Below are 26,344 nucleotides of genomic sequence, written 5' to 3' on the forward strand. Positions count from 1 at the left end.
TGTAGGGAAAGTATGCGAAAGAAAGAGAGAAAGGAAGGAAGAAAGAAAGAAAAAAAAGAAATGCTATAATTAAATTATAATACTTGAAGAGGGGGAAAAAAAGACTAGAACAGTTAAGATGCAAACAAAGATGGAAATTAGACCCCGGGAAAAACTTCCAACCAGTCTGAGAACAAAAGGGATGTGGGTATTTGAGGAAAGAAGAACAGACACCTACCATTTGCCAAACCTTGACCTAGACTCCCATATTTCAATCTATCTACAGACCCAGCACTACCCAGCTAAGTTCGGACGGTAATGTGTTGTGGTTTATCCAGGGAGAGGATGGGAGAGCTGTGACAGAGAAGCTGGAGTGCCCAGGCAGGCAGATGTCATGATGGTGCAGGGCGGGCTGTGACATGAAAGATGTAGGAGGGGCCTGGGTCCTCTGGTCCAGGAGGCAGAAGGGCAGAGAAAGGCAAGGAATGCAGGATATGTCTGAAAGGATTTCTCCAGAAACTTGAAAATTCAGAAAATTGGGTCCATCTGTAACCCAACTTTCTCTTCCACAAATAAAGGAATAAAATTTTATTTATTAAAGATTTTATTTGTAAGTAATCTCTACACCCAGCGTGGGGCTTGAATTTACAACCCTGAGATCAAGAGCTGCGTCCTCTGCAGACTGAGCCAGCCGGGCACCTCAAGGAATAAAAGCTTCAAATACCAAACTTAAGAAGTCAGAATTCTGACGCGAAAATATGTAAAAGGTCTGGAAAGATACGCATCGTGCCCCACACTCGAGGGAAGTTACATACCTGCTGTGTAGTGCTGAATTTTGTCAGCAAGCACATGCTTTTTCATTTTCTTTACCAATTTAATTTTGTTCAATCCAGTGTTGGATCAAAGAACAGTGTTGATAAAAACTGGGCCCTGTCTTTGGTGGCGCAGGAGGCGTCCTCACACCTGCAATCCTTGTTTAACCCACCTGTGGGCATGAAGAGTGACACCTGTCGCTCACTGCTGAGCACTGCCCTTCCATTTCCTCAAGCCAGTGACAGAGTCTCAAGGAGGTGAGGCTGGGGCTGGGGACCTGAAGGTCTGGGCCAAGGGGAGGCAAACCACGTCTATAAAGGACTAGATAGTAAAAATGTTACGATTCGAAGGACATAGAGTCCCTGTCACGCTATTCTGCCATTTTTGCACAAAAGCAGCCACAGACACTATGTAAAGGAACAGTCATAGCAGCCAGGCCAAGTGAAGCCTGTCACTACTACCCAGGTCCCACCCCCAAGATTCCAAATCTGGGACAGGGGCCAAACATTTTTTTATTTGTTTGTTTTTAGGTACCAGAGGATTCCCATGTGTATCCTGGGCTGAACACAATTGTTCTAGGGGCGCCTGGGTGGCTCAGTCAGTTAAGCATCTGCCTTTGGCTCAGGTCATGATCACGGGGTCCTGGGATCCAGCCCCGCATCGGGCTCTCTGCTCATTGGGGAGTCTGCTTCTCCCTCTCTCTCAAATAAATAAATAAAATCTTTAAACACACACACAATTGTTCTAGGAGAATATCATACTCTCAGGAAGCCGCTGGAGTTCGGGGGGTGGGAGTGGAGGGTGCAAGGTAGGGGCCAGATGAACGGAGGACTCAGGGCTGAACTGAAGTCTAGGTTAAGATTGGGACTATCTGCAGTCCACCTGACAAATTAAGTGCTTCCAATATTTTGATTAAATGCTCTTTATTTGATACTTGTGCGTGCACAGCACAGTAAGGAGCTGTCCAACCTGAGGAGTGAGCCCCTTCATCACTCTCAGCTTAGGTGGCGATGGGGGCGAGGGAGAAGGGGCCAGCAGGAAGCCACCCTAACCTTCTTTCTGGGACCATTCTCTATAGGCTCCTGCGAAGTTGCGAGCCCTGTGGAGACAAAGGGGGTGAGGAAGGAGAGGCCCGGGAGGCAGTCCCCAGTCCCTCCCCAGCTAGGGCTCCGCACCCTCCCCATACCCTGTGTATCCAAGGCCTTGGGCCAGCTGCGTGGCCTGCAAGCCCCGTCTGCCCATCTGACAGAAGAAAATGAGGTTCTCATCTTGCAGCTTCGGCTTCTCGGCGGAGTACAGAGCCTGGAAAGCAGCGGGCTCCATCTGCAGGGCACTCTCCAGCTCCGACACTGGGAGGAGTCGAGGGGAGATCTCAGGTTCAGACCGGGCCTGGAAGGACTGGGTCCCGGCCCCGACACATCTCCAGAGGGCCCCAAAACAACATACGGTGACCACTACCCCTCCCCTCCAACCTCAAGCTCCAGACAGGCCCACCTGCGCAGGAGGGCACCCCAACAGGTGAACCGGAGCCACTCCCCCAGCAGGGAGGAGCGGCGCGCGGGTACCCAGCCTGGGGGAGGTCAAGCGTAGAAAAGCGGGTCCGCCCCTTCCTCGCCGCCTGTTATCCGCTCGAACTGGAAGGACCAGTTCCGCTGCCAGGATCCGCCTCCCACCAGCCCTTCTCCAGCAAGCTGGAGTGGGGGTGGGGCTTAGAGGAATACAGGACCCCGGGGACCGTGCCTTCCCCACGCCGCCCTATGAGCCCCTCCTGGACGGCCTCTAGGCCACCCGTACGGGCGTCCTCTCTGTCCCATACCCGGGATATTGAGCGCCCCCGGGATGGTCCCCGCTGCCGCCTCCTCCCGAGATCTCACATCGATGAGCCGGGCCTGGCCGGAGGCCAGCAGCGAACGCAGTTCAGGGAGCGAGACCGTGGGCGCTGAGAAAGGAGGCAAGAGAGCCTTGAGCGGAGAGGGTTGCCCGGCACCTTAGCGCGGCGCCCCTCCACCTGGCAGCGTCCCAGCCCGGGAGCGGGGGCGTGCGGACCTCCGAGCCACGCCCCTCCGCTACACCTCCTCCCGGGGGCTCCACGCGCTCCCGGGGGGGGTCGCAGGTAGGACGGGACGAGGTCCCTGGTCTCTCTCGGCAGGTACCTCCAGCCATGGTGCGCGCCGCCACGGCGAGCCACAGGAATGCTGCCCCGGGCCGCCCCCTCGGTGCCTGCAGCATCTCCCCCGCCCTCCCGCATCCAGAACCGGAACCGGAAGCGAAGGCACCGCCTCCCGCACCGCCCCCGCAGCACCTGTTCGCGGACACCAGCTCGCTAGGGAAATCTTGCGATTGCCCAGCGCGGCGGCGGGCGGGGGAAACGACACACTGGTCTGGCCCAGGCGCTGGGACTCAGGTTAAGGAACACGGGAGCAGCACCCCACCCTAACCGCGGCCCAACCCTTACTGGGCAAAGTGCAATGCACCTCCCTCCCTTCCGCCCCAGGGCCCACAAAAGGAGGAAAACCAGGTGACAACAGTGGCTCTGGACGTTTTATCTTAAAAAAAAAAAAAAAAGAAAGAAAAGGAAAAGAGAAAAAAAGAAAAGGAAAAACCATCCCCACAAGGGGAAGGCCCCACGTGGGCCCCTGTCTGTTGTTCTCCCTGGCTCCAGAGACTTCTGCATAGGCCTTAGCTGCTTGCTGGTCGGTCTCCTCTTCCTGGGGCAGCAGCCACTGCGAAGCAGCCTGTTCCCCAGAGTCCTCGAGTGCACATCTGTCTGAGTCGAGCTCCGGGGTAAGAAGACCCAGTGAAGTGCCAGAGTCCTGGGGCAAGCCAGAGCATCGCTGGTCAGCAGCCCCTCTGCTGGCACTCTGAGCAAGCCCAGGGCAAGCCCCCTCGTCGTGTGTGTCCGGTATCCAGCACGGAGACAGCACATGCATCTGCAAGGGCACATGGGCCCGGGGGGCTGTGCGGTGGGGCCAGGCAAGGCTGTCAGTGTGCGCCCACATGTGTTTCACACCACTGCAGGCGGCCCCATGACAGGGCCTCGGTTCAAAGCCACGCCTTCTCAACTCCCCCTGGTCCCCCGCAAGAAGCGGGCAGTGAAGGAAAGGGGCACGGGGTTAGCCGGTTGCTCCTGGGCTATGTGCAGTTCTCGGAGAGGGGTGGTCGGGGCCCGAAGCTTCCAAGTCCCCGCAGTTAATTGCTGTCGTTCTTGATGACGACCTCTACCCCGTGGTGCCGCAGCTGAGCTCGGAGCAGCAGATTCTTGTTTTTAAGATCTTCCACCTGACACGGAAAGGAGGCCACGGAGAGAGTGAGCAGAAAAGCCGGCACAGCCGCATCCCCAAACGTGTTCAGACATCCGCTAGTGGGGGCAGAAAGATGAAGCCCTCTCTGCGGAAACCAGAGGCAGGCGTCCCACAGGGGCTCGCGGGCTGTGGGGTGGAGGAGGGCTGAACTGAGGAGGGGTCTGACCTGCTGTCGAAGCACATCATTGTCCAGCTGCAGCTGGTCAAGGCCCTGCAGTTCTTCAGACAAGCGGTGGTTACTCTGTCGAAGCTCCTGAATGTAATCACAGGCTTTGGACAGAATTCCACCTTTACTCTGCAAGAAAAGGCCAACGAAATGAGGACTAAAGTATGTGACACCTGGCTTGCCTTCCCAAAGCACACTCACACTTTGGACCTCATTTTTCCCCTAAGGAGAGTGGTAGAACATTTCACAGGGATACAGGAACCTTGGAGAAAGATAAGCAAAGATTACTGCCGTGTGTGCCCTCACTACCATTTCTGGAAACGATACCAGGAGACAGAATTCAGGCACCCTGCCCACTACCAGGGTCTTTCCGTGACCTGGCCAGACTTGGTGCTCTCCATGGAGCAGTCTGGGATGATCTTGGACAGCTGCACAATCCAGTTGTTAATCTTGTCTCGGCGGCGGCGTTCAACTGTGGGGCAACGGGGAGGACAAGGTGACTCCGTGAGAACTCACCACAGGCCCTGCAGGGCTCCCTAAGCTCTCCCGCTCAGACACCACGGCTGGCCCCAATCCCACCAGACAGTACTTACCTTCATTATGCTGAGCCCTGCGTTTCTCATCCCGAGTCGTCCTGGGAGCTTCTGACTTCCTGACAACAGAGCCCAGGGCGGCCAGAGTTAAGGGAAGGACTGAACATAAGATTGGAGGCTGGCGTGAGGAATGACACAGGGGGTGGCAGGGATCAAGACCACCGTGGCAGCCAAGAAGAACCGGGGGTTACTCACGGGGAATAAGGATGAGTCCTGGGGGCGATGGAGCGCTGGCTTCCTCCTTGCAACACTTCTTGTGGTGACATCATCACAAAGAATTGTCCTGTGAAGATGCAGGGCAGGTTGTGTCAGGACATGGGACTCAGGAGCCTCACCAAGCTCTGGGGTCAAGGTCCTAGGAGCCTCCTCTAAAAAGGAGCATACTTCCTCCTGCTGAAGGGCAGCCCCGGACTCACTGCCTGGCCAGGTCTCGGTGAGCGTTAAGGGGCCATGGGAAAGGCCCACCGCCCCCAGCCATGTCCCACAGCCTGTCCTAGCCCCTCGAGCCGGCACCCTCACAGAGCTCACCAGTGCCGGGAGGGGTCGCCTGCCCCAGCAGCGCCTCCGAGCCTTGGGTAGTGACAACAGCTGCTGTACTGCCTGATGTGGTGCCCCCTGCGCCATCTCCCACTGCAGTGCTGGGGAAGTAAGTATAGTGCGTCTCGGCGGCTGTCCCCTCTGTGTCAACTGCATCGTCACTGGTGAATGCACCCTGGATCACCGCCTGGGAAGGACAACAACAGAACGGAGTCCAGGGACAGTCAAAGACATCTCACTGAGCTACTGTGCAGCTTCTACCCCCGGTGGGAAGGAGGGAGAAACATCCAGAAAGGGAAAACCTAGTACCTTGGGACAACGCAGCCTCAGATGCCTCGCCACCCCTAACCCCACCCCCATCTCACGGGTCCGGCTGGCTTCATCTTACTCCTCGGAGCTCCAGTCCCCTCCCCAGCCTAGGCCCTGGTACCTGGGTCATGGACTGAGTGGCAGGATAGCCACTGATGGCGCCAGTCCCCTCAGTCTGGCCGTCCAGCTGCCCCTCAGACACCTGGATCACCCTGTACATCACCTAGAAGCAGGAGGCAAGGGAGAGGTGGGCAGAGAATACAAGAGTCAAGGCTGGGGACCCAAGGATTCTTATAAAGCCTCTCTCAGAGCCCAGAAACAAGAGTGCTTCAGAGACAAAGCTTCAGCCAGTCCCCCTTCTGTCCCCAGGGGTTTCAGCCTAGCCCTCACCCCACACCAACCTCTACTCCAAACCTCCTCCTCCCAGACCCCCCCCCAGCCTCCCACCCCTGCGGGAATCCACATCTTCACCGCCTCCTCCAAGCCAGGTCTCCCCTTGACAGGCTCATTACCTCCCTCAACCCCAACCCAACCCCAGGTAGCACCTGCCGGCACCTGGCCCCCTCCCTTACCTGGCCCCCATTCTCAGTTCGGAAGACGTACTTGACGTTGGGGTCAGGGAAGGTGGCAGCTGACTGGATGCTGGCAATAGCCACGCTGGTGGGGTCCTCCCCCGTTGCCACTGCACCTGAATTAAAAGAGCAAAGGACAAGTCTGCGCCTTACTGCCTTTCTCCCTCTGTTCCACCTGCGTGTCATTCAGAAGGACCAGGGTGCACAGGAGACATGCCCATGGGGGAGGGGGAGAGGCCAGGCTGGGCCCTGGGTCTCAGGTCTGTTTCTACCACTCACCCTCCTGAATCTGCACTGTCCCCTCTTCAGCTTCAGCTGTTTTCTGCTGCCTGTTTGCGATGGGACGAAAGAAAAAGGGAAGGGAATAAAAAGCTCACTGACCCATGTGGCTTCCAAACTCAAAGGCATCCCCAACAGACGCTGGGTTAGGTTAGAATAACAACAGCTAGTATTTACTGAGTGTTTACTGCGTGCGTAGCACTGAGCTAAGCACTTCACACGCGTTATCATTTAATACTAAGAACAGCACGACAGGGTAAGCAGCACTACTTGCATATTGTAGATGAGAAACTGGATCACGCAGCTGGTAAGTGATGGAGCTGAAACCAGAATCTAGGTCTGTCCGACTCCAGAGCCAGTGCTCTTAGCCACTGCGCATTCTCCCAGGCCTCCCATCTCCCACCCCAGACCCTACCTCTTCTGCACTCACCCCTTCATCTCTCTGTAAGGGGGCACATCCGAGGAGCTGGTCCTCCTTTGGAAGTCTTCGTATCTCCTGCCTCACAGGCCTGAGTGCTAAGTCCTGATAGAAATCAGGGAGTTTGCCGTGAGTCCAGGAAACTGAACGGCCTCTCTGTTTCAAGAAGCTAGGCTCCATGAAGACTCAGCCAAGAACAAAATCCAATCAGTCTACAGAGGACAATCCGTTTCCTCCATTCTGATGCTGAGAAGTGAGCTACAGTGGTTGAAAAAGTAACTCTACAGTGCTCCTTGGCCCTCCATTATCGCTCCAAGTCATGGTGGAGGGGGATGATTATACTTAAAGACTGAGAAACAATATCTTTCTGGATGGATCATGACTGAAGTTATCACGAAGGGCCACGACTTCGGGGTTAGGAAGGTCATGTTTAGACCACCACTATCAAAAACACAGGGCCGTTGGACGCTGGTGCTTCTTCCAGCTTCTCAGCCACATAACGTACCAAAAAATTTCTGTTCTCAAATCTAGGAAGGGGAAACCTCCCTGAACCATTAAGAACATACTTGGCCCTTGGGCCTCATTCTACTTGGCCCCTTGGGCTCCTGCTTTGGGGTGTCCAAATTTATGTCATTTGTTAAAGACCCCGAAGTCCAAGTGTATCATTTTCAAGCCTCTTCTATTTTCTTCACCAAGCCTTCCTGTAGAACAACACAGTTGCTAAAATGTTGCCATGACAACTCCAAATCAACTGAACCTCAGCAAGAAGGGAAAAAACTCCAGGCTCAAGGTTCGGAAGGAGAGACAATGGAAAAGAAACTCATTGGCAAGGTGCCCGCCTTGGGACCCTGACACCCAGCCAGAGGGCAGGAAAAACAAAGAGCTGAGAAGACAAATGTCTCCAGAAGGATACAGTTCCGTGTACAAAGCAACAAAATTCTCCCCCACACGAACGGGTAAGATTTTGGCCAAGTCTCTACCCATAAGGTCCCCAAACCTTTCCTATCTAAGGAAAACCTTCAGCGGATGAGCCTTGGAAAGTCCTCATTGAAGGAAACTGTTGACCAAAAAACCCCACCAAAACCCAAAACAAACAACAACAACAACAACAACAACAACAAAAAAGAACTGAAAGTGAAACTGTCCGGAGGAAGTAGCGCCGCAAGAAGATCCCAGTCCCTAAGGGGAAGTAGCACCAGCGTTTCGGTACCACCTACCTGTCCATCCTCAAACCTACGGAGGAAGTGCCCTCCGAGGCTTCTGCGCTGACTGCAGGAGGAGGCGATGGAAGAGACGGCAGGGCACAGGAGGCGTCTCTATCGCCCACAGCTGTCAGCCAGGGGCAGCCTCTGAGGACACCCAGCAACCGGGTCAGGCTGCTTATTCAAATCTTAGTTGGACATCCGGAAGCATTTCCTGAGCATTAGGGGATGCGACACGGAAACGCGGACAGGATGTTGTGGCGTGCACGCTCGGGCCAGGAGGGCCCAGCAAGAGCCCCTGCTAAGTCTGGACACAAAGGGGAAAATCACCAAGTCCCGAAAGAAGTCCGGCGCCCCGACCTTGCCCGAGAAGGCGGCGTCACCCCGCAGGGCCCGCAGCCAGGAGGCGCGAGCCCGCGAGCCCGCGAGCCCGGGAGCCCGGGCGACCGCCGCGCTCGCCCCGCGGCCCGGCGCTGCGCCGGGCTGGCAGGAAAGGGCGCGGGGCTCGGCGGGCCCGCGGTCCCGGCCCGCGGCTGGCAGCGCAGGAGGGCGGGGACGCGCGCGCTCGGGGGCGGGGAGTGCGCTCGGCCCACAAAGGGGGGCGGGAGAGAAAGAAGCGGGCACGGCCCCCTCCCTCAAAACAAAGGCTTCCTCCCCGGGAGGTCCGCCACCTGAAAACGGAAACAAAATCCAGGCTGCCCTGCCTGCCGGCCCACCCAGACTCCAGACTCCCGACTCGCGTCCGGTCCCGAACTCACCGGCCGAGGCCGCCTCAGCCGCCGATCTCCCCTGACCGTGTTCTCCCTCTCCGGACTCGGAGAGTTCCATGGACAGCTGCTCATGCGCACTCCCGGCCTGCGGCCATGTTGGTGAGGGGCGGAAGTGTCTCTCTCGACCCGCCCAGCCTCCTCAGCCGCTGAGCCGCCCCACTTCCGGTCGTTCTCGCTTGATGAGGCTGAAAGATCCGGATGGGTGGGGATGTTGCCTGGGCGGAGAAGAAGGAACTACCTGGGACCCGCGGAGAATGACATTGAAGTCTTTGTGGCTTTCGGCACGAACGGGAGAAAGACAACTAATGTGTGCTACCATCTTTCCGCTGGACAAGGCGTTTTTAGTGGTGGAAGGGAGCGAAGCTGACTTAGATCAAGGGAAGGAAGTCGGACGGAGACGCCATCTTTAACAAGGGCTACTTGGGAGGCCATCTTGGATCAGGACACTCTTTTGGTGTCCACTGGAGAGGGGGACGGTTCTGGATATACTCTTCTGTATTAGCGTCAGCAGTTACCCACCCAAAGATCTCCCAGGGCTTCCAGTTTTTGTGAGGCTTTCAGTTGCTGTGAGAAGGATGCTGATTCCCATTCTTCCCAGTTAAGACCTACCCTTAATGGATCTAAAGCAGTGTGGTGTGATGAGAAGAGTTTAGCCTCCGCAGCCAGACGAACTCGGATCTCAAACCTACCGCTCTCCCTTCTTACCTCTGAGATCTTTGGCAAGCCTTTGGCTTAATTAGCCTCCCTAATTGACCTCATTGTACAGGTGTCCCATCTGTGAAATGGAGATACCAGTACCAACTTCACAGAATTGTTATGTGGACTAAAATCAAAGGCATAGATTCTTTGCTTGTTGAATACCTAGCCTTCACTGGTACATAACGAGCATTATGTAAATAAAAGTTTCTCTTCCTCATTTCCTGACCGCCATGAACCTAGCTCTAGTTTCTAGCCACAGGTCTCCATGACAACAACTGAGGAAAAGCACCCAAGCAACAACAGCAAAGGGACATTTTGCCAAACATGAAAATGCGATCCCTATCACCTCAACTCTAATAAGAATAATGAGACTCCACGCTGTTTACATATAAAAGTACAACTTTTATTCTGAGACATCGCTTCTTACTATAATGGGACCTGTGGCCCCAGCCTGTCTGGAGAAGCAGTCCCAGGGCCTGAGTTATGCCATCCCCTTTCCCTGAAATGGGAGGAAGTTATTCCAAAGGACAAAGGAGAAGCCAGGGAGATCCCTACAAGACCTCTCTTCCTAAAGGTAACTGGAGGCAGAGGGTAGGGATGCTTGAAAGGAGGCCAGTCCCTCGTTTGAGGGCTTTGAGGCCTTCAACAAGCTCCTTGACATGTTCCTCCTGATACAGAGCTAAGAGGGTCAGGAGGTATCCAAGAGCAGAATTAGGGTGGGCAATTCAGAAGTGTTTATGTGTGATGGGCTCTGACCTGGCCCTGTCTCCCCTCCTCCACCCTGGGCTTCCATGAAGGGAAGTGCACAGCCTTCGAGGAGGCCAGGAACTTTGCTGGAGTTCCCTCTTCATTCTTCACTTTGAGAAACTCTAAGTATTCTGCCAACTCTTTATTCCCTTTGACCAATGACCCCACTCCCTGGTAACAGGATCTTGGTGACTTTCTTGGGAATATCCTAAGGGATAAGTGCTTTGTGTCTGAGACAAACTCAGGTAAACCAACTGAGGCAATGCTTCCCACAGTCAAAAGGAGAAGCTGGAGGGTCAAAGCCTATGGTGTTGGGCACTACAGCTGCTCAGGCTGCAGAAGAGACAGCTAGTCTGGGACCCTGGAGATTGGAGACAACTTACTGTCCTCTTTGCCCAGTGCTATGGTTCTACTCACAGTCCCTCACCTCTTCCAGGGTTAGCCTGTGTTTCAAATGCGTATGATCGGCGCTGGGGGGACAGAAGAAGGTCAGGGGGCTGGGGTTCCCTGGGGGGCAGACTATGCCGGCTTCGGTGTCCAGACCCTTCTGTGTCTTCAGGTGGGAGCTCCAGGCAGCTAAGTGGCCGAGGAGAATAGGCAGGAATCATACTACAGGGGGAGGTTCTGGGGATGAGGCTATAGTCCCCACCCCCAGTACAGGTCTGGGTCCGCCGAACTCCCTGAGCCTCAGTCCTCTGGCGGTCCCGGGCCAGGGCCACAGCAGCATCAAAAGAAAGACTGCCCCCATTCCTCCAAGAGGAGCGGGAGGCTCGGGACCCCCAAGCCCTTTCCCCAGGAGTCCCATCAAGCCGACCAGGCCTCGGGCATGGGCTTGCAGGTGCCACATGAATCTTGCTACACATTGCACTAGGCATCTTGGCAAATTGTGGTTTGGGGGGCACCACAGGCACAGAGCGGACCTGTTGGACCTGAACCAGGGTGGAAGCCAGGCGCATGCTCACACCACTAGCAGAGCCAAGAGGACAGGGGCACAGATTGCAGCCCTCTGGACTGGGCTGCCCCTCAGGCTCCATCTCCTCTGGCTGGGGTGGCTGTGGGGCTGCCTGTTCTGCCTCAGAGGACTGGGAATTGCCCTCTCTGGCACCGTCAACCTCCAGGGACTCTACGTGTGACCCTTCAGGAAGGGAGTCCTTTCCTAAATGGTCACCTCCAGCCCTCTGGTCTCTCTCAGACTCTCCGTCCCTGCTCTCCCGGTCCATGCTGACCTCCCCTGCTTCTCCTCCAGCCGCTGCTTCTGGGCTTCTGCCATCTTCACCATCTCTTTGGTCTTCTCTGGCCTCTTGGTGCTCCTGCCCCTTCTGTCCTTTCCCCTCATCCTGCCTGCCTCCTTCCGTCTCTTGTTTGTGTACAACTTCCCAGCTCTCCTCAGCAACTTGGTTTTCCTGGACCCCACACTCTGGGTCGCTTCTGGCTTGTACCTGGCCTTCCTCTCCTTCCTCAGCCTCTTCCTCTCTCTCAGTCTTTCTTTCCGTCTCCTTGTCTTTGCCCTGCTCTCCTCCTGTTCCCTCCATATCCTTAGCTTCCTCCACACTCTCATCCTCCTGCTGACCTTTGGACTCCTCTCCCTTGGCCTCTGTCTCTTCCCCGCTCCCTTCTCTCAAACTGACCACCATCTCTTGGCTTCCCCCGGCCTTCCCTCCTTCCTCAGCTGCCTCTCCATCCTCCACCTCACTCCCTGGACTCCCCTCAGCCTCCTCCCTGATGTCCCTTGTGCTTTCAGGCTCAGTCTCCTTGTCCTCCCCAACTTTGCAGCATGCCTGCCCTTCCTCAGCGTGCCCTGGAGCCCCCTGTCTCCCACACCCTGCTGTCTCTTCCTCCAGACTTTCTGGACCCTCCCAGGTTGGGTGTTTGGGTGTCAGAAGGGGACTTAGGTCATCGTAGGCACTCAGGAAGACTTCCTCCCCACTTTCCTCCTCTCCTTCAGGCCTGGGGTCAGCAGAGTCCGGGGAACAGCAGCTGGGAGCCAAGACAAACTGCGCCTCGTCCAGAGACAGGTCATCCAGGGGTGGCTCCACAGAGAACTCCTCCACCTGTAGGCATAGCACCGGGGCTCAGGACCAGGTGGCCCTGTCCACCCTCTGGCTTCCTTGCCACCCCCAAACCCAGCACAGCTCCTCCTTACCTGAGGCCCAGCTCTCAGGAGCTCCTCCAGGTAGCCCATCCCAGGGTCGTCCTCCCCAGGGGAGAAGGCTGCTCCTGCTGCTCCTGCCTTGGCCACCTCCCCATCCTCCACCCCCACCCACTCAGGCTCTGAGCCGCTTGAGTCCTCTAGGAAGGAGAAGGAATCCTGCACCTCCTGGGACAGGCAGTCCTCCAGGGCAGGGGCCATGTCCTCTGGGCCACCGTCAGCCAGGGGACCTGCAGCTGAACTTGCCTCCAACTTCTCATCTGTTGGGAGAAAGGAAGTCTCAGGAACATAAAGGTCAAGACCAGCCTAGACCCTTTCCAATGTGGATCTTCCTAACACTGCTACCACACAGTCCCAATACTCCCAGCCTAGCTACTCCCTGTGGCTGATCCTCTCAGCTCCATATCCCGAACTACTGGCTTATAGCTGCCGGATTGAACTCCCACCAGGTGCCACGCTGTACATTGCACAGCGTGTTGTCCTGTTTTGTCCCCACAAAACAACTCTATAATGTAGGGTATTTATCCTCATTTTAAATATGAGAAAAGCAAGACTCAGATTTGTCCAAGATCCCAGCTCTGCCACCTCCAACCTAAATCGACAGCAAATAGCTGAACCTAGGTCTCCGGTTCCAATGCAAGCAGCAATTACTGTGTCATAAGGTTATGAGGCAATGAGACACGCTGATGCCTGCAAAGTCCTTATCACGGCGCCTGGCACAGAGTAAGCCTTCAGTAAATGGTAACTATTAGTATTCATACCACTATTATTATTATTATTATTATTATTATTATTATTATTATTATTATTATTATCTTCATCTACGATGTATCCTTACCTTGTACTTAGTAATCCCTACTGTATATGTCTGACACAGACTCCTATTCCTGGGTAAATCAGTGATCTGAAGGATACCAGAGTTCCTCTCTCCATGAATTCCACAGAACCTGATAATATTACTGGATCCCTCCAGCCTGGAATCCAGGGAGGCAGCTGAAGGTAACCACCCAAAGCCCGAGGCCTGAGGCCTCTGCCATTCCCAGGATGGATCCCTGGCATCAGAGCTTCAGCTTAGAGTTCTAGTCCCTTCTCCCAGTCTGGGAAATCCCTGGGTCCTCACCTGGGGGGCCAGGGCCAGGGCCAAGGCCAGAGGCAGGGCTCGGCCTGGGCTGTAAGGCAGGGCACTCAAGGCCACGGGTGAGCCTGGCCAAGGAGACGTTAGAGATGATGTTCGGCGGCACGCTGAGGATGGAGGTGATGTGTAGGGGGAGGTTGACATTGTAGGGGTCCGAGATGTGGACTCCAACACAGCGCTCTGCGCGGCTGCTGCCCCCGGTGCGAATCACTGACCGCCCCGCTCGTGGCGTGCCTGGCTCAGAATTCGTGCCCCCCAGGGTCTCTGCCTCAGGCTCCTGTTCACCTTCTGCTGCCTCCACAGAATCATTCTCCAAGCTGTCCGGCAGCAGCGGGCTTGGCCGGGGACTGCTGGGTCCCGCCAGCCCCTCCGGCTCTGTGGAGGAGAGAGAGGAGAGCAATAACATCAGCTGCGAGGGGCCTGGACACCTCAGGAAGGCTCTGGAGAATGTCCCCTGCTTTCTCAAGCCCGAGAGCCAGAACAGCCTGGAAGGCCCCCGGCCCGGCTTCCCTGGGCCACTCCCGCGAATGCTCCGCAGCCAGCACTGTGCCTCCACTTACCTGGGAACCTCCTTCCCTCCCTGCAGTTACGGTCACTGGCCATCACTGCCCCCCACCCCACACAAACACACACACACCACTCTGAACCTGGTGATAAACTTACTACTCAACCTAGCATCTGGGACTGTGGCTGGTGTGTAATAGGCACTTGTTATCTATGTTTGAAATTAGTGAGCACATGTGGCCACATGTACACACACACAAACACACAGGAATGCACACACAATGCGCTCACCCGTAATACTGTTATTCCTTTGCAGACACGTTCACAGACATGCTTGCACACAGGCGTTCACCGGCCTATGCATGCATGTACTCACACACCAAGTGCACACCTACACTCACCATCGCTGGCCCCAGCTGCAGCGCTCAGCGAGTCCATGCTCTTCGCTGGCCGCAAAGTCCCCTTATCGGATTTGTCCTCTGCAAGACACGGATGTCTGTAGAGCCGAGGTCTGGTACACCTTCGGCAGAGCTCCCCCTACATCGCTCCAGACTTACCTCTGTCCTCAGCCCCCCGCGGAAGTTTACGCTTGGTCTCATGGCCAGAGCGACCCAGATTGAAGATAGATCTCCACTTCCTGACCTTCAAAGACCCCTTTCTCCTGGAAGGAACAGAGAAATCATTAGGGCTGGAGCTTGGCGGTCAGTGCAGGGGAGGAGGGCCCCGGAAGGAGGCCTTACTTGTGCTCTGCAAACTCAATGATCGTGTGGTAGGGCCGCATCTGTGGGGGTCCATCGCCAGCCTGGAGGATGCTAGGCAGGTGGTAGGGCAGGGACCTGGGCATAAGGTCCTCGGGGCTGCCTGATCCCCGGGCCCCTGGAAGGGATCGCCATCCACTCTCCGTCTCCCCACCTAGGAAAAGAAGAGGAATTGGCCGGCCAAGGACAGAGATGAGAGAAGGCTTTAGGTATCCAGCTCCTCGTGGCTCCCTCCCACTCACCAACTAACTTCCAGGCTAGGGATGTACTCGGAGGCCTTTGGAGGCAGACTCTCCGTGTCTAGCTCCTCAAGAGGGAATCCTCAGGGACAAGGGGCAGGAGATCCCAGGACATTGGCCCTGTGGGCTCTGGGTGCGAACGATCAGTCAGTAGCCCCGAGAACCAGGATGGTGCTTAGGAGCTCAAGCTCTACGGGGGTGTGTGTGTGTGTGTGCTCAAGTACGGACTCCGACATCTGCCCAGCGTCTTCTCCAGGCGACCGTGAGCAGCATCCCTCCCTGAGACTCAGTCCCTCATCTGCAGACCCTGGAGACTGAGCTAGTTCACCTCTGAGGCCCTCTTTCACTCTGACATGACACTCCAGACGGAGTGTGGTGGCGTGGGGGGTGGGAGGGACACTGACCAGAGAGAGCAGCTCCCCCGAAGAGCTGGTCCACGTGCGTGAGGATGAACTCGACCACGATGGACTGTACACGCACCTCCATGAAAGCTGCTGTCCCGTTGAAGCCTGAGGCCTCTATGTCCTTAGACCTGTGGCGATGTGGAGTTATTCCCCTCCAGGCCCACCACACTTCCCCATCCGAATTCTCCCTAAAAATACCCTACACCTTCCCCCCTGCGTGCCCTTAACCTCATCTCCCCACCTCTTAAACTACATTCATGATTCAAGTCTCAAATGCCACTTCCTTCAGGAAGCCCTCTTGGACACTCCCTCAGAATTAATCTCTACTTCCTTTGCACACGAGACTGCCTTGTTATAACGAATATCAGGACTTCTCAGAGTCTGCCTGGAATCACAGAGAGTGATATGCAGGCCAGTTCTCAAGAGACTGTAAGATGTTTGCTCAACAAACATTCCACAAGGACTCTTCCTGCTCCAATCCCCGAGCTCAGTGATACAGTGTAAGAACACACAAAGGCCTTGTGTCCAGTGGGTAAACCCCATCCCACTCAATGTCCTTCTGAGCCTTCCTGTTTCTCGCTGGCCTCTGCGAGACCTCCGCAGCCCTCTCAGTGCACCCGCACAGCCACATCCATTCCTGAGCAGCCTCTGGGCGCTCGGCTCTGCCCGGACCCCCACCCACTGCTCACCCGTGTACCCACCTCAGCAGGTTGGGGGCCCACACAATGGCCAGGTTGCGGGCGTGCATGTTGGTCTGAGCACTGAATGAGGCCATGTGCACCAAGTGTCGCATGAGGAATTCCAGGGTCCTGCAGAAAGGAGGCATCAGGGGCCAGGGGCCAGGCAGGAAACACCCAGGGCAGGGTTAGGGTAGAGGTGTGGGAGCCAGAAGAGAAGAGACAAGTCAAGGCCCCAGGGCTGTTTGGGGTGGTTGGGACTCTGGGAGCAGGGGAACCCCACACACCTATAGTTTGGGACAGGGAGTTCTCGAAGCACCTCTAGGATCTTGACCAAGCGCTCCGGCTCCAGTTGCACTCCCACGGCATCCTGATCGGGAGGAAGATTCAAGAAACAAGTCCGCGAGCTAGCACCGCCCCTGCTTACTCCTGGGAGCGCTGAGCCCGACTCTCGGAAACAATTCTGTGCTGTACCCCACCCCACCCCCCACCCCAGATCTTTCAAAGGACACTGACATAGCAGACAGAGCTCAGAATTTGGGGCCCACAAGGCCTGCAGCTGGGTCTCTGGCTATGCCGCTTAATAGCTTCGTGACCTTGAGCAACTTACTCCTCGGGAGGCTCTGGCACAGGAACACCTCCGTGGTCCCTCCCCGTGGCTGCTCCGGGGGCTGTGGAGTTATTCCGAGGTGCCCAGGAAGGCCTACGCCCACCCAGTCTAGCCTGTGTGGGCTGAATGGTGTGGGCTGCTATTCTGGCTTTCTAAATGCTATTCTGCTCAATAAAATGCAACTTATTTTTAAAATGTTACTAAATTCAAGATAGCAGTTTTGTCATGCGTTTTCTTATTCAAAAAATGTTCAACACACGGTCCGCTCCTGGAGGCCATGCCTGAGAGTGTTGACTTCTAAGAAGGGTTGTCATTCTCTTAAATGTAAGGAAGCTCTGGTCTAGGTGATTTCCAAGGGCCCTCTGCTCTCCGACTGGGTTCTACTTTCCCCTGGTCTCACCCCTGAACTGTGTGCGATCTGCAGGCCTCAAGGAGGAAGGGCGAAGAGAAGAGGGATGGGAGGGCGGAGCTAGCAGGCCAGGGGGATTTGTAGGGAGGGGGCTTTTCATTCTCGTGCGGTCTTGGTCACTCAGCATCACAGGACACTGTCTGGCATTGGACACACTTGGGAGGTCAAAACCAGAGCAGTCGCCCCTCAGCCTTGTCTCCCACCCCCCTTGCCTCTCAACTCACAGCAAACTTGTCATAGAGCCGGTAAGTGAGCAGGGGGTCCGGCAGTTCTCTGAAGTAGGCCTTGCACAGGGAGGAGACACAGTGAATGTCCTGGAGGTAAACATCTTTCCGCAGGTCTGGCTTCCGCTCTGCCTCAAACTCCTGCCTGGGGAGGTGCAGAGTGGTCAGGAGTGGTGGGGGCTGGGGGAAGGTGGGAGAGGTGGGAGCTGCGCACATGGGCCCAGGCAGGGTCGAGGGTCAACGTGCATGGGCCTTGGAAGGAGGCTGTTGGGGCATGTGTCTACGTGAGGCACGCCACTGTGTGCCGTGGGTGTGAGGGTGGGGGAGGGGCTAGGGAAGCGGGCTGCGCACGAACAGGAATGCAGCTGTGGGTGTGAGCAGCAAGGTTGGGGTACGTAAGACTCAATAGAAGTGGGGGGATGAATGTACATGTGTTTCTGGATAGGTGTAAAACGGAGTGTAACTCTAAGAAGGAAACATTAGTGAAATCTTCATGACCTTGGGTCAGGCAACAGTTTCTTAGATAAGACACGAAAAGCACAAGCAGCCAAAGAAAAAATAGATACGTTGAACATCAAATGACAAACTTTTGTGTGTCAGAGGCCACTATCAAGAAAGTGAAGACAAAAAAGAAAAAAAAGGGGGGCGCCTGGGGGGCGCAGTCGTTAAGCATCTGCCTTCAGCTCAGGGCATGATCCTGGCGTTCTGGGATCGAGCCCCACATCAGGCTCCTCCACTGGAAGCCTGCTTCTTCCTCTCCCACTCCCCCTGCTTGTGTTCCCTCTCTCGCTGGCTGTCTCTATCTCTGTCAAATAAATAAATAAAATCTTAAAAAAAAAAAAAAGAAAGAAAGAAAGAAAGAAAGTGAAGACAACCCACAGAATGGAAGAAAATATTTGCAAAGCATAGATTTGGTAAGTGTTTAGTATCTGGAATATATTGGGGGACCTGGGTGGCTCAGTCGGTGAAGTGTCTGCCTTCAGCTCAGGTCATGATCCTAGGGTCCTGGGATCAAGCCCCTTGTCCGGCTCCCTGCTCAGCGGGGAGTCTGCTTCTCCCTTTGCCTCTCCCCCACCATCCCCGACTTCTGCTCTCTCTCTTTCTCATAAATGAATAAAATCTTTTCCAAAAAAATATCCAGAATACATAAAGAATTCCTACAACTCAAAGGACACAAATAACCCAATTTAAAAACAATCGAGGGATTTGAATAGAAAGTTCTCCGAAGCTCTACAAACGGGTCATTTGCTTGATGCCTCGAGCTACTAGGGAAATGGGAATTTGGGTGAAGTGTCACCTCCCGCCCACTAGGATGGCTGTAATTCAAAGGACACACAGCGACAAGTGCCGGCAGGTGTGGAGGAATCGGGACCCTCGCACGGGTGGGAAAGGATGCGCTGCCCTGGAAAAGCGGTCTGGCCCTTCCTTAAAACGTTCAGCGTGGAGTCACCGAGTAACCGTATGGCCCCGCAATTCCACTCCTAGGTCCATACTCCAGAGAATTGAAACCACGTGTCCGCACGAAGACTTGTACGCGAGTGTGCACAGCAGCGTTATTCAGAACAGCCAAGAGGGGGAAACAACCCAAATGTCCGACGGCTGATGGGTGGATAAACGGAAGGTGGTGAGGCCACACGACGGAACGTGATCCAGCCGCACGGAGATGAAGCGCTAGCCTCTGACCCTAGCGTCTGAGGGCGTGAACCCCGGAAACACGCGGAGGGAAAAAAGCCAGACACAAAAGGTTCCAAGTATACGATTCCATTGACCCGAAACGTGCAGAAAAGGCACATTCATAGAGACAGAAAGTAGACTAGCGGTTTCGAGGGGCTGAGGGAAAGGAGAAACGTGGAGCGGCTCTTTGGGGTGTTTCTTTTGGGGTTGATGAAATGTTCTGGAATTAGATAGTGCTGATGGTGGCGTGACCTTGTGAATGTACTAAAAAAATCACTGAACTGTACATGTTTAAAGAGTGAGTTTTCTGGTAGGTGAATTGTACCCCAAACTGTTTAAGCTGGGTGGTTGTAGGTGGGAGCGGAGACGCATGTGTCCGTGAGCACACGCACGCCAGCCTGGGGGGAACAGGTGCCTGTCTCCGCCTTTCCTGAGGAGACTCCAGAGCTCCTCCCTTAGACAGCACCTAGCACCCGGGTTTCCTTCTGCCCCCTCGCCCCTCCGGCTCCCTGGCCTCCGGGCCCGCAGAGTCCTCCCCCCACTGCCTGACTCACCGGAGCTTCTGGATGTTCGAAGAGACCCCGGAGAGGCGGTAGATCCCATCCACCACTCCGTACTCTTCCACGAACTCCGCACAGCTCTTCAGCACCTGCGGCACTGGGGACACAGACGGGGCAGAGAGAGAGGGGTCAGGTCTGGGAGGTCAGAGACCACAGGGGACCTGAGAAATGGAAGCACCAGCGAAGGGGTTCGGGGGGACTGGCAGCGGAGCTCATGAATAAAAACCTGTCGGGAGGATTCTTAGAGGCCCTCAGCTCCAGCCTGCCAGTGTCTCTGCGATCTCTCTGCCCATGGGGTCCCGAGCCTCCGCATAAATCCGCCCACGGGAGGGGGAGTGCTCGGCCTCTCCAGACGCCCATTCCTGTTAGACAGCTCTGCCTTCGTTGAACTGAAATTTGTCGCTTTGTAATTTTTAGTTGCTACCCCAGAATTTTCTAAGGGGTAGCAGTCTGGTTGGAAGGGCACCCGGAATAACAGGACAAGTCTCGAAAGCACATTTATTTAACACTCTGTATAAGATGAAGGAACATTGGGGCGCCTGGGTGGCTCAGTCGTTAGGCATCTGCCTTCAGCTCAGGTCATCATCCCAGGGGCCTGGGATCGAGCCCCGCATCGGGCTTCCTGCTCCGCGGGGAGCCTGCTTCTCCCTCTGCCTCTGCCTCTGCCCCTGCTTGTGTTCCCTCTCTCTTGCTGTCTCTCTCTCTGTCAAATAAATAAATAAAATCTTAAAAAAAAAAAAAAGATGAAGGCACATTAGGTGTCCCGACCCAAATGGGGCAGAGCTGACAGGGACTACTGTGAAGCACCCCCTTTCGTAAGCAAGTGCGTGGGCGTCAGGTCTGTCATAGGAAGGTGCACAAAATTGGGACAGGTCAGTTCAGGAGAGAAACAGCTATGACACCTATGTGCCAAGCACTGTGCCTTAGGTATTCTAGTGCCCATTTTATAGATATGAAGACTGAGGGTCAAAGAAGTAGCAAGTACCCAGTATTACCCAGCTAGGGCCAGGATCCAAACCCAAGAGTGCGAGGAGTTGTACTCTCTCCGAACCCGGCCCCCTCCCCTGTTACTAGACTAAGCTCCTTAAGGACAAGCTCTAAACGTGACCAATTTTTTTTTTTTTTGGTGCCCTCTTTGAGGCCCAAACAGAGTGACCAATTTGATGTCTCTCGTATTTTCTGACATGGTGTCTCAGACACAGGAAACCCTCCAACACCAAGTGTGAATTCCCATCTTCACGAGGCCACATATTTATTCTTCTGAAGCCTTCCCTGCCTTAAATCCTTTGCTCCCTAAACATCTTGCTTCACCCCAATCTTCATTGCTCCCCTCGCAGATCTAGCGTGAAACATAAACTCCACACAGTAGGTTAAGACCGTTCACAAACTGGGCCCAGCTCCTATCCCAGCGTCAGCTCCCGTCAATTCCCTGACAAACCTTCATTTTTTTTTAAAGATTTTATTTATTTATTTGACAGAGAGAGAGACAGCCAGCGAGAGAGGGAACACAAGCAGGGGGAGAGGGAGAAGAAGAAGCAGGCTCCCAGTGGAGGAGCCTGATGTGGGGCTCGATCCCAGAACCCCAGGATCACGCCCTGAGCCGAAGGCAGATGCTTAACGACTGAGCCACCCAGGCGGTTCCCCCCCCCCCCGCCCCGACAAACCTTCTGACCAGCCCTTTGCTACTCCGTGCACAAGCCTTGGTACCATAACTCATGTTATCCCCTTGCCTGGAAATACCCTTCCCTCTGTCTTCGACTGGTCAACTCCTAAGACCCCTCAAAACACACTTCAAACATCACCTCCGATTCCAAACCCTTTGCTTCTAACTGTATTACAGTTCTTACTGCACTCCGTCATCACTGGTTTCTTTTGTGTCTACACCTCGGACACATAGTAACATTTTCCCCAGCAGGGAGCACAGTGTTGGAAGAGAGCAGTGCTCCATAATGGTTTACTCGGGACTCAGCAAAGTAATCCATCAGTTATGAGGCTTGGTGACATCCCTTGGGGACTGAAATAGGCAGTATTGCCTAAGAAAAGGACTAAGGTCAATGAACCAAGATTCACCAAAGAAATACCTCTCGTGTATCCGTGTCAGAAAGAGCTGTTTCTCCTCAGCCGTCTTTTTTTTTTTCTGATGGGTTTTATGAGTCTTATACCTGATTATGTTTCTCTCTTCACTTGAATCACCAGGAAGCTCAGAGCCCGCGTCTAGAAACCACACAGCATCACCCGATAGGCATTTCCGAAGCTCTACAAACGGGTCATTTGCTTGATGCCTCGAGCTACTAGGGAAATGGGAATTTGGGTGAAGTGTCACCTCCCGCCCACTAGGATGGCTGTAATTCAAAGGACACACAGCGACAAGTGCCGGCAGGTGTGGAGGAATCGGGACCCGATCTTACCTCCTCCTCTTGTTTCTCCTTCAACCCAATTCCTTCAGTCATTTTATTCAATCTTTTTGTAAACTTTTGGGATTTGGGTCACAATTTTGTCACAGTTTTGTGTACCTCCCTGTGACAGACCTGAATCCCACGCGCTTGCTTACCCACACACTTCCCTTCCAAGTTCTTGGTGGAACTGAGTAATTAAGTAAGACGGAAATACAGAACGAAGGAAATAATCAATAAACCTATCAAGCATGATTTTAAACCCTCCTTGTATGGCCGGTGTCCACACCCTTTGCCCTCCTGCACCCCAGAGCCAGGACTTGGGTAAGACAAGGAAGGCACGAGAGTGTGGAATTTAAGCAGGCACCCACTCGGAGGGCTGTGCAAGTGCCAACGGTGCACACACACGAGTGTGTGTTGGGAGTGAGAGCCTCCTTAAGAAAGAGCCGCCCAGGGGCTCCCAGATGGTTCAGCTGGAAGAGCCTGCAACTCTTGATCATCGGGTCAGGAGTTCGAGCCTCACACTGGGTGTAAAGAATACTAAATTAAATAAATAAACTTGAAGGAAAGAAAGAAAGAAAAGGAAAGAAAGGGAAAGGAAAGGAAAGAAAGGTATCAGAGCCCCAGAGGAAATGGGTCCAGGAGATGAGGGGAGAGATAACAGTCAGAGCGGGGAGAAAGAGTCAAGGAGCCAGAGATCAGAGCCCTGGGATGGGAGATGAATGTGAGAGACAGGGCTGAGGTGATGGAGTCAAGCACTGGAGACATCAGGGGATGGGGGCAGGGCAGGGACGAGGGCCCAGAATGTAGAGACCTGGAGCATCAGAAACCTGAACAAGGCAGCAAAGAGATAAAATTTAGGAAAAGGAAGAACTCAGAACAGGTAGGGCTTGGGGAAGGAAGAGACCCGCCTTCCTAGGGCCGGGAGCAGGGAGAGGGCGCTGAGAGGGAGCAGGGAGAGGGCGCTGAGGGGGAGGACGGGGAGAACTGAGCTAACCTGGGAGGATAAATTCAGCGGGACACAGATCTCCACTAGCACAGGCTTTCTTCTGTGCGGGGTCTTGGGTTAGAGGGAGAAGCCATTGCCTCTCTCTGTTCTTTCACTTCCCACCTGTCTGTGCCAGGGGAAGGGGGATGGGGGGCTGCCGCTACTGCTCGTGCCCAGGACCACGCCACCCTTGGGCTCAGGTGGAGTTCTGAGGAGGGGTAGGAGGGGCTTCTCTCCTTCTCTGGAATTCACTAGGACCAGGCTCCAGCCACCAGATGCCTTCCAAAGAACATGCCCCTCGCAGGCTGGGAATGCAGACAGAGGCCGGGAGGGGACACAGGAGTGGGGTCTGGACGGGCTCAGGGGGGTCTGTGTTTCAACACAGGGCTGCCAGGGGCCACAGGGAAGGGCAGCACCGGGGTGAGGAGACCGAACTGAGGGTTTGCAGAGAACTGGGAGAACATCAGCCCCATTGAATCATGTGGCCCTTGGCCAAGAGTCCTGGTTCTCAAGAGTCAGCCGTGTGCCGGCGGCTGGGCTCTGCACAGGGAGAAGAGAAAGGCAGAGCAGAGCCTTCACAGTTGAAGCTGTGTAACACTCTTCTTTGGGGCCCCGGGGTTTCCCTTCACCGAGGCCAGTGGGGATGGGGGCCTCTGGAGGAGGAGAAAAGGGGAAGGAGGTGTTTGGGGACAAGGGGGCGGGGCTAAGGGCAGGAAATGAGCTAGGAACCACCATCACCCTCCCTCCCCTGCAGGAGCCACAGCCCAGAGCAGAGGAGAGGACAAAGAGGAAATGACAGATTGGGGTGGGGTGGGTTGGGGGGGGGGGAAACGTGCCCTGCTCTGGGAGGAGCTCAAAGTGCCAAAAACAAGGCGGACTGGGCAGCCAGGACACCTGCGGTCAATTTCAAATCAAATCAAGCTACGTTCGTGAGTGGCTACTCCATGCCAGGATGAGCCCAGGGTTGTCCCTGGTCCCGCTGGCTTCCGAGCCCCTCATGGGAACCCAGGGAGGCAGAATACAGGCCCCACAGATAGTCCCACATGCACCCCTTTGCACACTGCACCCCTATCCTCCAACCAGTTTCAGGGCATCTCTCTTACCCTACTCACGTCCCCCATTTTGGCAGCTTCTCCCCTTGCCCTGCACCTTGAACCCCTTCCTCCTGTGCACAGGGAGAGTCACGGAGACTGGGGGAGGGAGGTCCCACCCCACACCCTCACCTGTGGCCCTCAAGACTGTAGAGGGCCCAGAGTCCCACGACCACGCCCCTGGGCGCTCTGCTGCCACCAGGAAAGCCCCGTCCCCCCCAGTGCCGCCCTCAGACTCTCCTGGGGCCCTTCACCTGTCTCCTTCCATTCAGACCCAAGGACCATCCATGGGCCCTTCCATCACTTCTCTGCTGACCCTGTTGTCCCCCCAGCCTCCCGCTCTGTCCCCAGCAGTGATGCCGTCACCTCTCTTTTGCCTACTTCTCTCGGTTTCTCATCTCTCCCTCCTCACCCCCAACTGCCCCATCGCCAGGTAGTTACACAAGGGGGCTCCCCTGCCTTCCCCGCTCAGCCACATTTCCTGTCACACCTGCCCCTCAGCCTCCTGGGTGCTGACCCCAAGCCACTGCCCCTTCGCCATGAGCACCTGGGCACTGCTTCTGTCCCTCGGACTGGACCAGACGGAGAAGCTCCATGCCCCCCACCCAGCAGCAGCCCTGAGCCGCCTCCTTACCCTCCTGGCCCGAACGCTGCAGCTGCTCCTGCAAGTCACACCCAAACACCCGCTCCTTCGAGCTGCCCTTCTTCTTTCCTTTCTGCCGAGACTTCATGGCTGGAGCCCCCAGGCCCTGGCCCGGCCACCTCTGCCCCCCCAAGACCTTTGCCCTACCAGTCCCCCATAGGATCCCAAGCCAGCCTCTGGGCTTGGCCCGGCTCCAGGGGGCAGGGCTCCGAACTGGGGGGTGGAGGGTGGCCTGGGCAACAGGCAGAGGCTCCTGCCTCTGCCTCTGGGGCCCCCGGCTACACGGAAGTAGCTGTGGAAGAGGAAGCTGCCAGGACCCTGGCGAGAGGCTGTGTCTCGTGGCCCAGGCTGGCACTCGCCCCTCTGGCCCTGCTCAGCCCTAGGGGAGCAGGAAGCCGTGCAGCTCCTCCAACCCGCTTCCTGTTAGAGCATCTTTGCAACCACAGGGCCTGGGGTGGGGGAGGCAGCTGACATTCACATCCTCAACCCATCACTGGGACTTCGCTCATTGGTCAAGGCGAGGTGACGTCAGAGCCCTGGGGTGGGGTGGTGGCGCCTGGGGCGCGAGCAGGTGACTGACACCCTTAGAGACCAGAATTCGGGGGTCCGGGGTACAAACTGGAGGCTGGCCCGAGAGCAAGGTGGCACAGCGCCCCGCAACGCACCCCCCCGAGGGAGGATGCCCGGGCTCAGCCCCAGATGGGCCTGTGACCTCGGTGCAGTCACGTTACCTCGCTGAGCCTCAGAGTCCACACGTGTGACCACGGAGGGGATGAACTAGGTGAACTTTAATCCTCCAGCTCTTTCCGTGGAACACACTTGAGTGTCGGCTTCTTTGCAGAGTGCACACTGCCGTCCGCCTCCCGGGCCTGTTTTGGGGAGACTCTGACACGAAGGCGCTGGCTGTGCGGGAAGGAGCTCTTGGCTCTGCGGGCCTACCTGGGAGCTCCCAGAGGGGGCAGAGGGCATTTCTCTCCCCTTCACCTCCCAGCCGCAGGCATCCTAGCTCCTTCCCTATTTGGGGCCCAGGGGAGGATGGTGCTGAGAGAGCACTGAGGGCTTACACAGCCCAGGGGCAAGAGAGGAAGCAGGCAGAACAGCTTTTATCTGTTTATTTAAAAACAGAATATCATTTTATGTACAAATATGCACATATTTACACAAAATGTACAGACGAGGACCCCAATCGTTGGGCTCCACATTCAAAGTCCTGGGCTGGCTGGGGAGCAGGGGATGCCGTCTCTCCATTGGTCCAGAAATCTAGCAGATTTCAGGCAGAGTAGGGTTTGGGCATTCTGGCTGAGTGTGTTCAGGTGGGCCAGGCAACAATGCACCATATCTAACCCCAGCCCAGACCCAAGAAACTTCCAGAAAAGCCCCAGGTTAGTGACCCCGAGGTCCGTGGGGGAAAGGAGACATTCTTGACCCCAGTAGCTCCTTCACCCCACCCAAACTCCCCCTCCCTTGGGCTGTAATCACTACCCTGTCTCCCCTACACCA

At 55.5% G+C, this 26,344-nt stretch overlaps 3 protein-coding genes and 1 long non-coding RNA gene across 11 annotated transcripts; 1 reads left to right on the forward strand and 3 right to left on the reverse strand.

Moving 5' to 3' along the window:
• Positions 1 to 1,704: 1,704 nt before the first annotated feature.
• On the reverse strand, positions 1,705 to 3,173 carry TSTD1 (thiosulfate sulfurtransferase like domain containing 1). Its single transcript, XM_040635936.1, has 4 exons — positions 2,946 to 3,173; positions 2,609 to 2,731; positions 1,979 to 2,141; positions 1,705 to 1,891 (listed from the first exon to the last, which is right to left on the reverse strand). The coding sequence occupies exons 1-4, from the start codon at positions 3,019 to 3,021 to the stop codon at positions 1,840 to 1,842; spliced, it is 414 nt and encodes a 137-aa protein (XP_040491870.1). The 5' UTR covers positions 3,022 to 3,173; the 3' UTR covers positions 1,705 to 1,839.
• Positions 3,174 to 3,320: 147 nt separating this feature from the next.
• USF1 (upstream transcription factor 1) lies at positions 3,321 to 9,079 on the reverse strand. 5 transcript variants are annotated; one of them, XM_040635933.1, is made up of 12 exons: positions 8,929 to 9,077; positions 8,186 to 8,477; positions 6,981 to 7,073; positions 6,551 to 6,600; positions 6,272 to 6,387; positions 5,821 to 5,922; positions 5,382 to 5,577; positions 5,049 to 5,136; positions 4,854 to 4,912; positions 4,638 to 4,732; positions 4,261 to 4,389; positions 3,321 to 4,071 (listed from the first exon to the last, which is right to left on the reverse strand). In XM_040635933.1, exons 3-12 carry the CDS (start codon positions 6,986 to 6,988, stop codon positions 3,982 to 3,984), a joined length of 933 nt encoding a protein of 310 aa, XP_040491867.1. In that variant the 5' UTR covers positions 6,989 to 7,073; positions 8,186 to 8,477; positions 8,929 to 9,077; the 3' UTR covers positions 3,321 to 3,981. The 5 variants fall into 5 exon arrangements, with proteins under 5 accessions (XP_040491867.1, XP_040491868.1, XP_040491869.1 ...); XM_040635934.1 differs by lacking the exon at positions 8,186 to 8,477 and having other exon boundaries at positions 8,929 to 9,079; XM_040635935.1 differs by lacking the exon at positions 6,981 to 7,073 and having other exon boundaries at positions 8,929 to 9,076.
• A 941-nt stretch (positions 9,080 to 10,020) lies between these two features.
• On the reverse strand, positions 10,021 to 25,292 carry ARHGAP30 (Rho GTPase activating protein 30). 4 transcript variants are annotated; one of them, XM_040635931.1, is made up of 13 exons: positions 24,836 to 25,292; positions 21,892 to 21,943; positions 19,724 to 19,826; positions 17,496 to 17,636; positions 16,540 to 16,622; positions 16,277 to 16,384; positions 15,576 to 15,703; positions 14,915 to 15,086; positions 14,732 to 14,835; positions 14,576 to 14,653; positions 13,656 to 14,045; positions 12,530 to 12,795; positions 10,021 to 12,437 (listed from the first exon to the last, which is right to left on the reverse strand). In XM_040635931.1, exons 1-13 carry the CDS (start codon positions 24,930 to 24,932, stop codon positions 10,800 to 10,802), a joined length of 3,360 nt encoding a protein of 1,119 aa, XP_040491865.1. In that variant the 5' UTR covers positions 24,933 to 25,292; the 3' UTR covers positions 10,021 to 10,799. The 4 variants fall into 4 exon arrangements, with proteins under 4 accessions (XP_040491865.1, XP_040491866.1, XP_040491864.1 ...); XM_040635932.1 differs by having other exon boundaries at positions 12,701 to 12,795; positions 21,811 to 21,943; XM_040635930.1 differs by having other exon boundaries at positions 21,811 to 21,943.
• On the forward strand, positions 18,582 to 24,016 carry LOC121103971. The gene is made up of 2 exons (XR_005836265.1): positions 18,582 to 18,849; positions 22,110 to 24,016. It is a non-coding gene; the product is annotated as an uncharacterized LOC121103971 (long non-coding RNA).
• Positions 25,293 to 26,344: the final 1,052 nt, after the last annotated feature.

The sequence above is a fragment of the Ursus maritimus genome, unplaced genomic scaffold, assembly GCF_017311325.1.
Source record: "Ursus maritimus isolate PB19 unplaced genomic scaffold, ASM1731132v1 scaffold_2, whole genome shotgun sequence".
Lineage (NCBI taxonomy): Eukaryota > Metazoa > Chordata > Mammalia > Carnivora > Ursidae > Ursus > Ursus maritimus.

What these genes read in the sequence shown, in the direction of transcription:
- TSTD1 (XM_040635936.1), bottom strand. Translation starts at nt 3,021, where the DNA reads ATGCTGCAGGCACCGAGGGGGCGGCCCGGGGCAGCATTCCTGTGGCTC. An exon ending in GGGGGCGCTCAATATCCCGG is followed by an intron (nt 2,142 to 2,608) that starts GTATGGGACAGA and finishes GACTCCTCCCAG; the next exon opens with TGTCGGAGCTGGAGAGTGCC. An exon ending in CAAGGCCTTGGATACACAGG is followed by an intron (nt 1,892 to 1,978) that starts GTATGGGGAGGG and finishes TTGTCTCCACAG; the next exon opens with GGCTCGCAACTTCGCAGGAG.
- USF1 (XM_040635934.1), bottom strand. An exon ending in CCACTCAGTCCATGACCCAG is followed by an intron (nt 5,578 to 5,820) that starts GTACCAGGGCCT and finishes TGTCCTTCCCAG; the next exon opens with GCGGTGATCCAGGGTGCATT. An exon ending in ATGATGTGCTTCGACAGCAG is followed by an intron (nt 4,072 to 4,260) that starts GTCAGACCCCTC and finishes TTTCCGTGTCAG; the next exon opens with GTGGAAGATCTTAAAAACAA.
- ARHGAP30 (XM_040635930.1), bottom strand. Translation starts at nt 24,932, where the DNA reads ATGAAGTCTCGGCAGAAAGGAAAGAAGAAGGGCAGCTCGAAGGAGCGG. An exon ending in ATTGAGTTTGCAGAGCACAA is followed by an intron (nt 14,836 to 14,914) that starts GTAAGGCCTCCT and finishes TGTTCCTTCCAG; the next exon opens with GAGAAAGGGGTCTTTGAAGG. An exon ending in TCCTGAGAGCTGGGCCTCAG is followed by an intron (nt 12,438 to 12,529) that starts GTAAGGAGGAGC and finishes CTATGCCTACAG; the next exon opens with GTGGAGGAGTTCTCTGTGGA.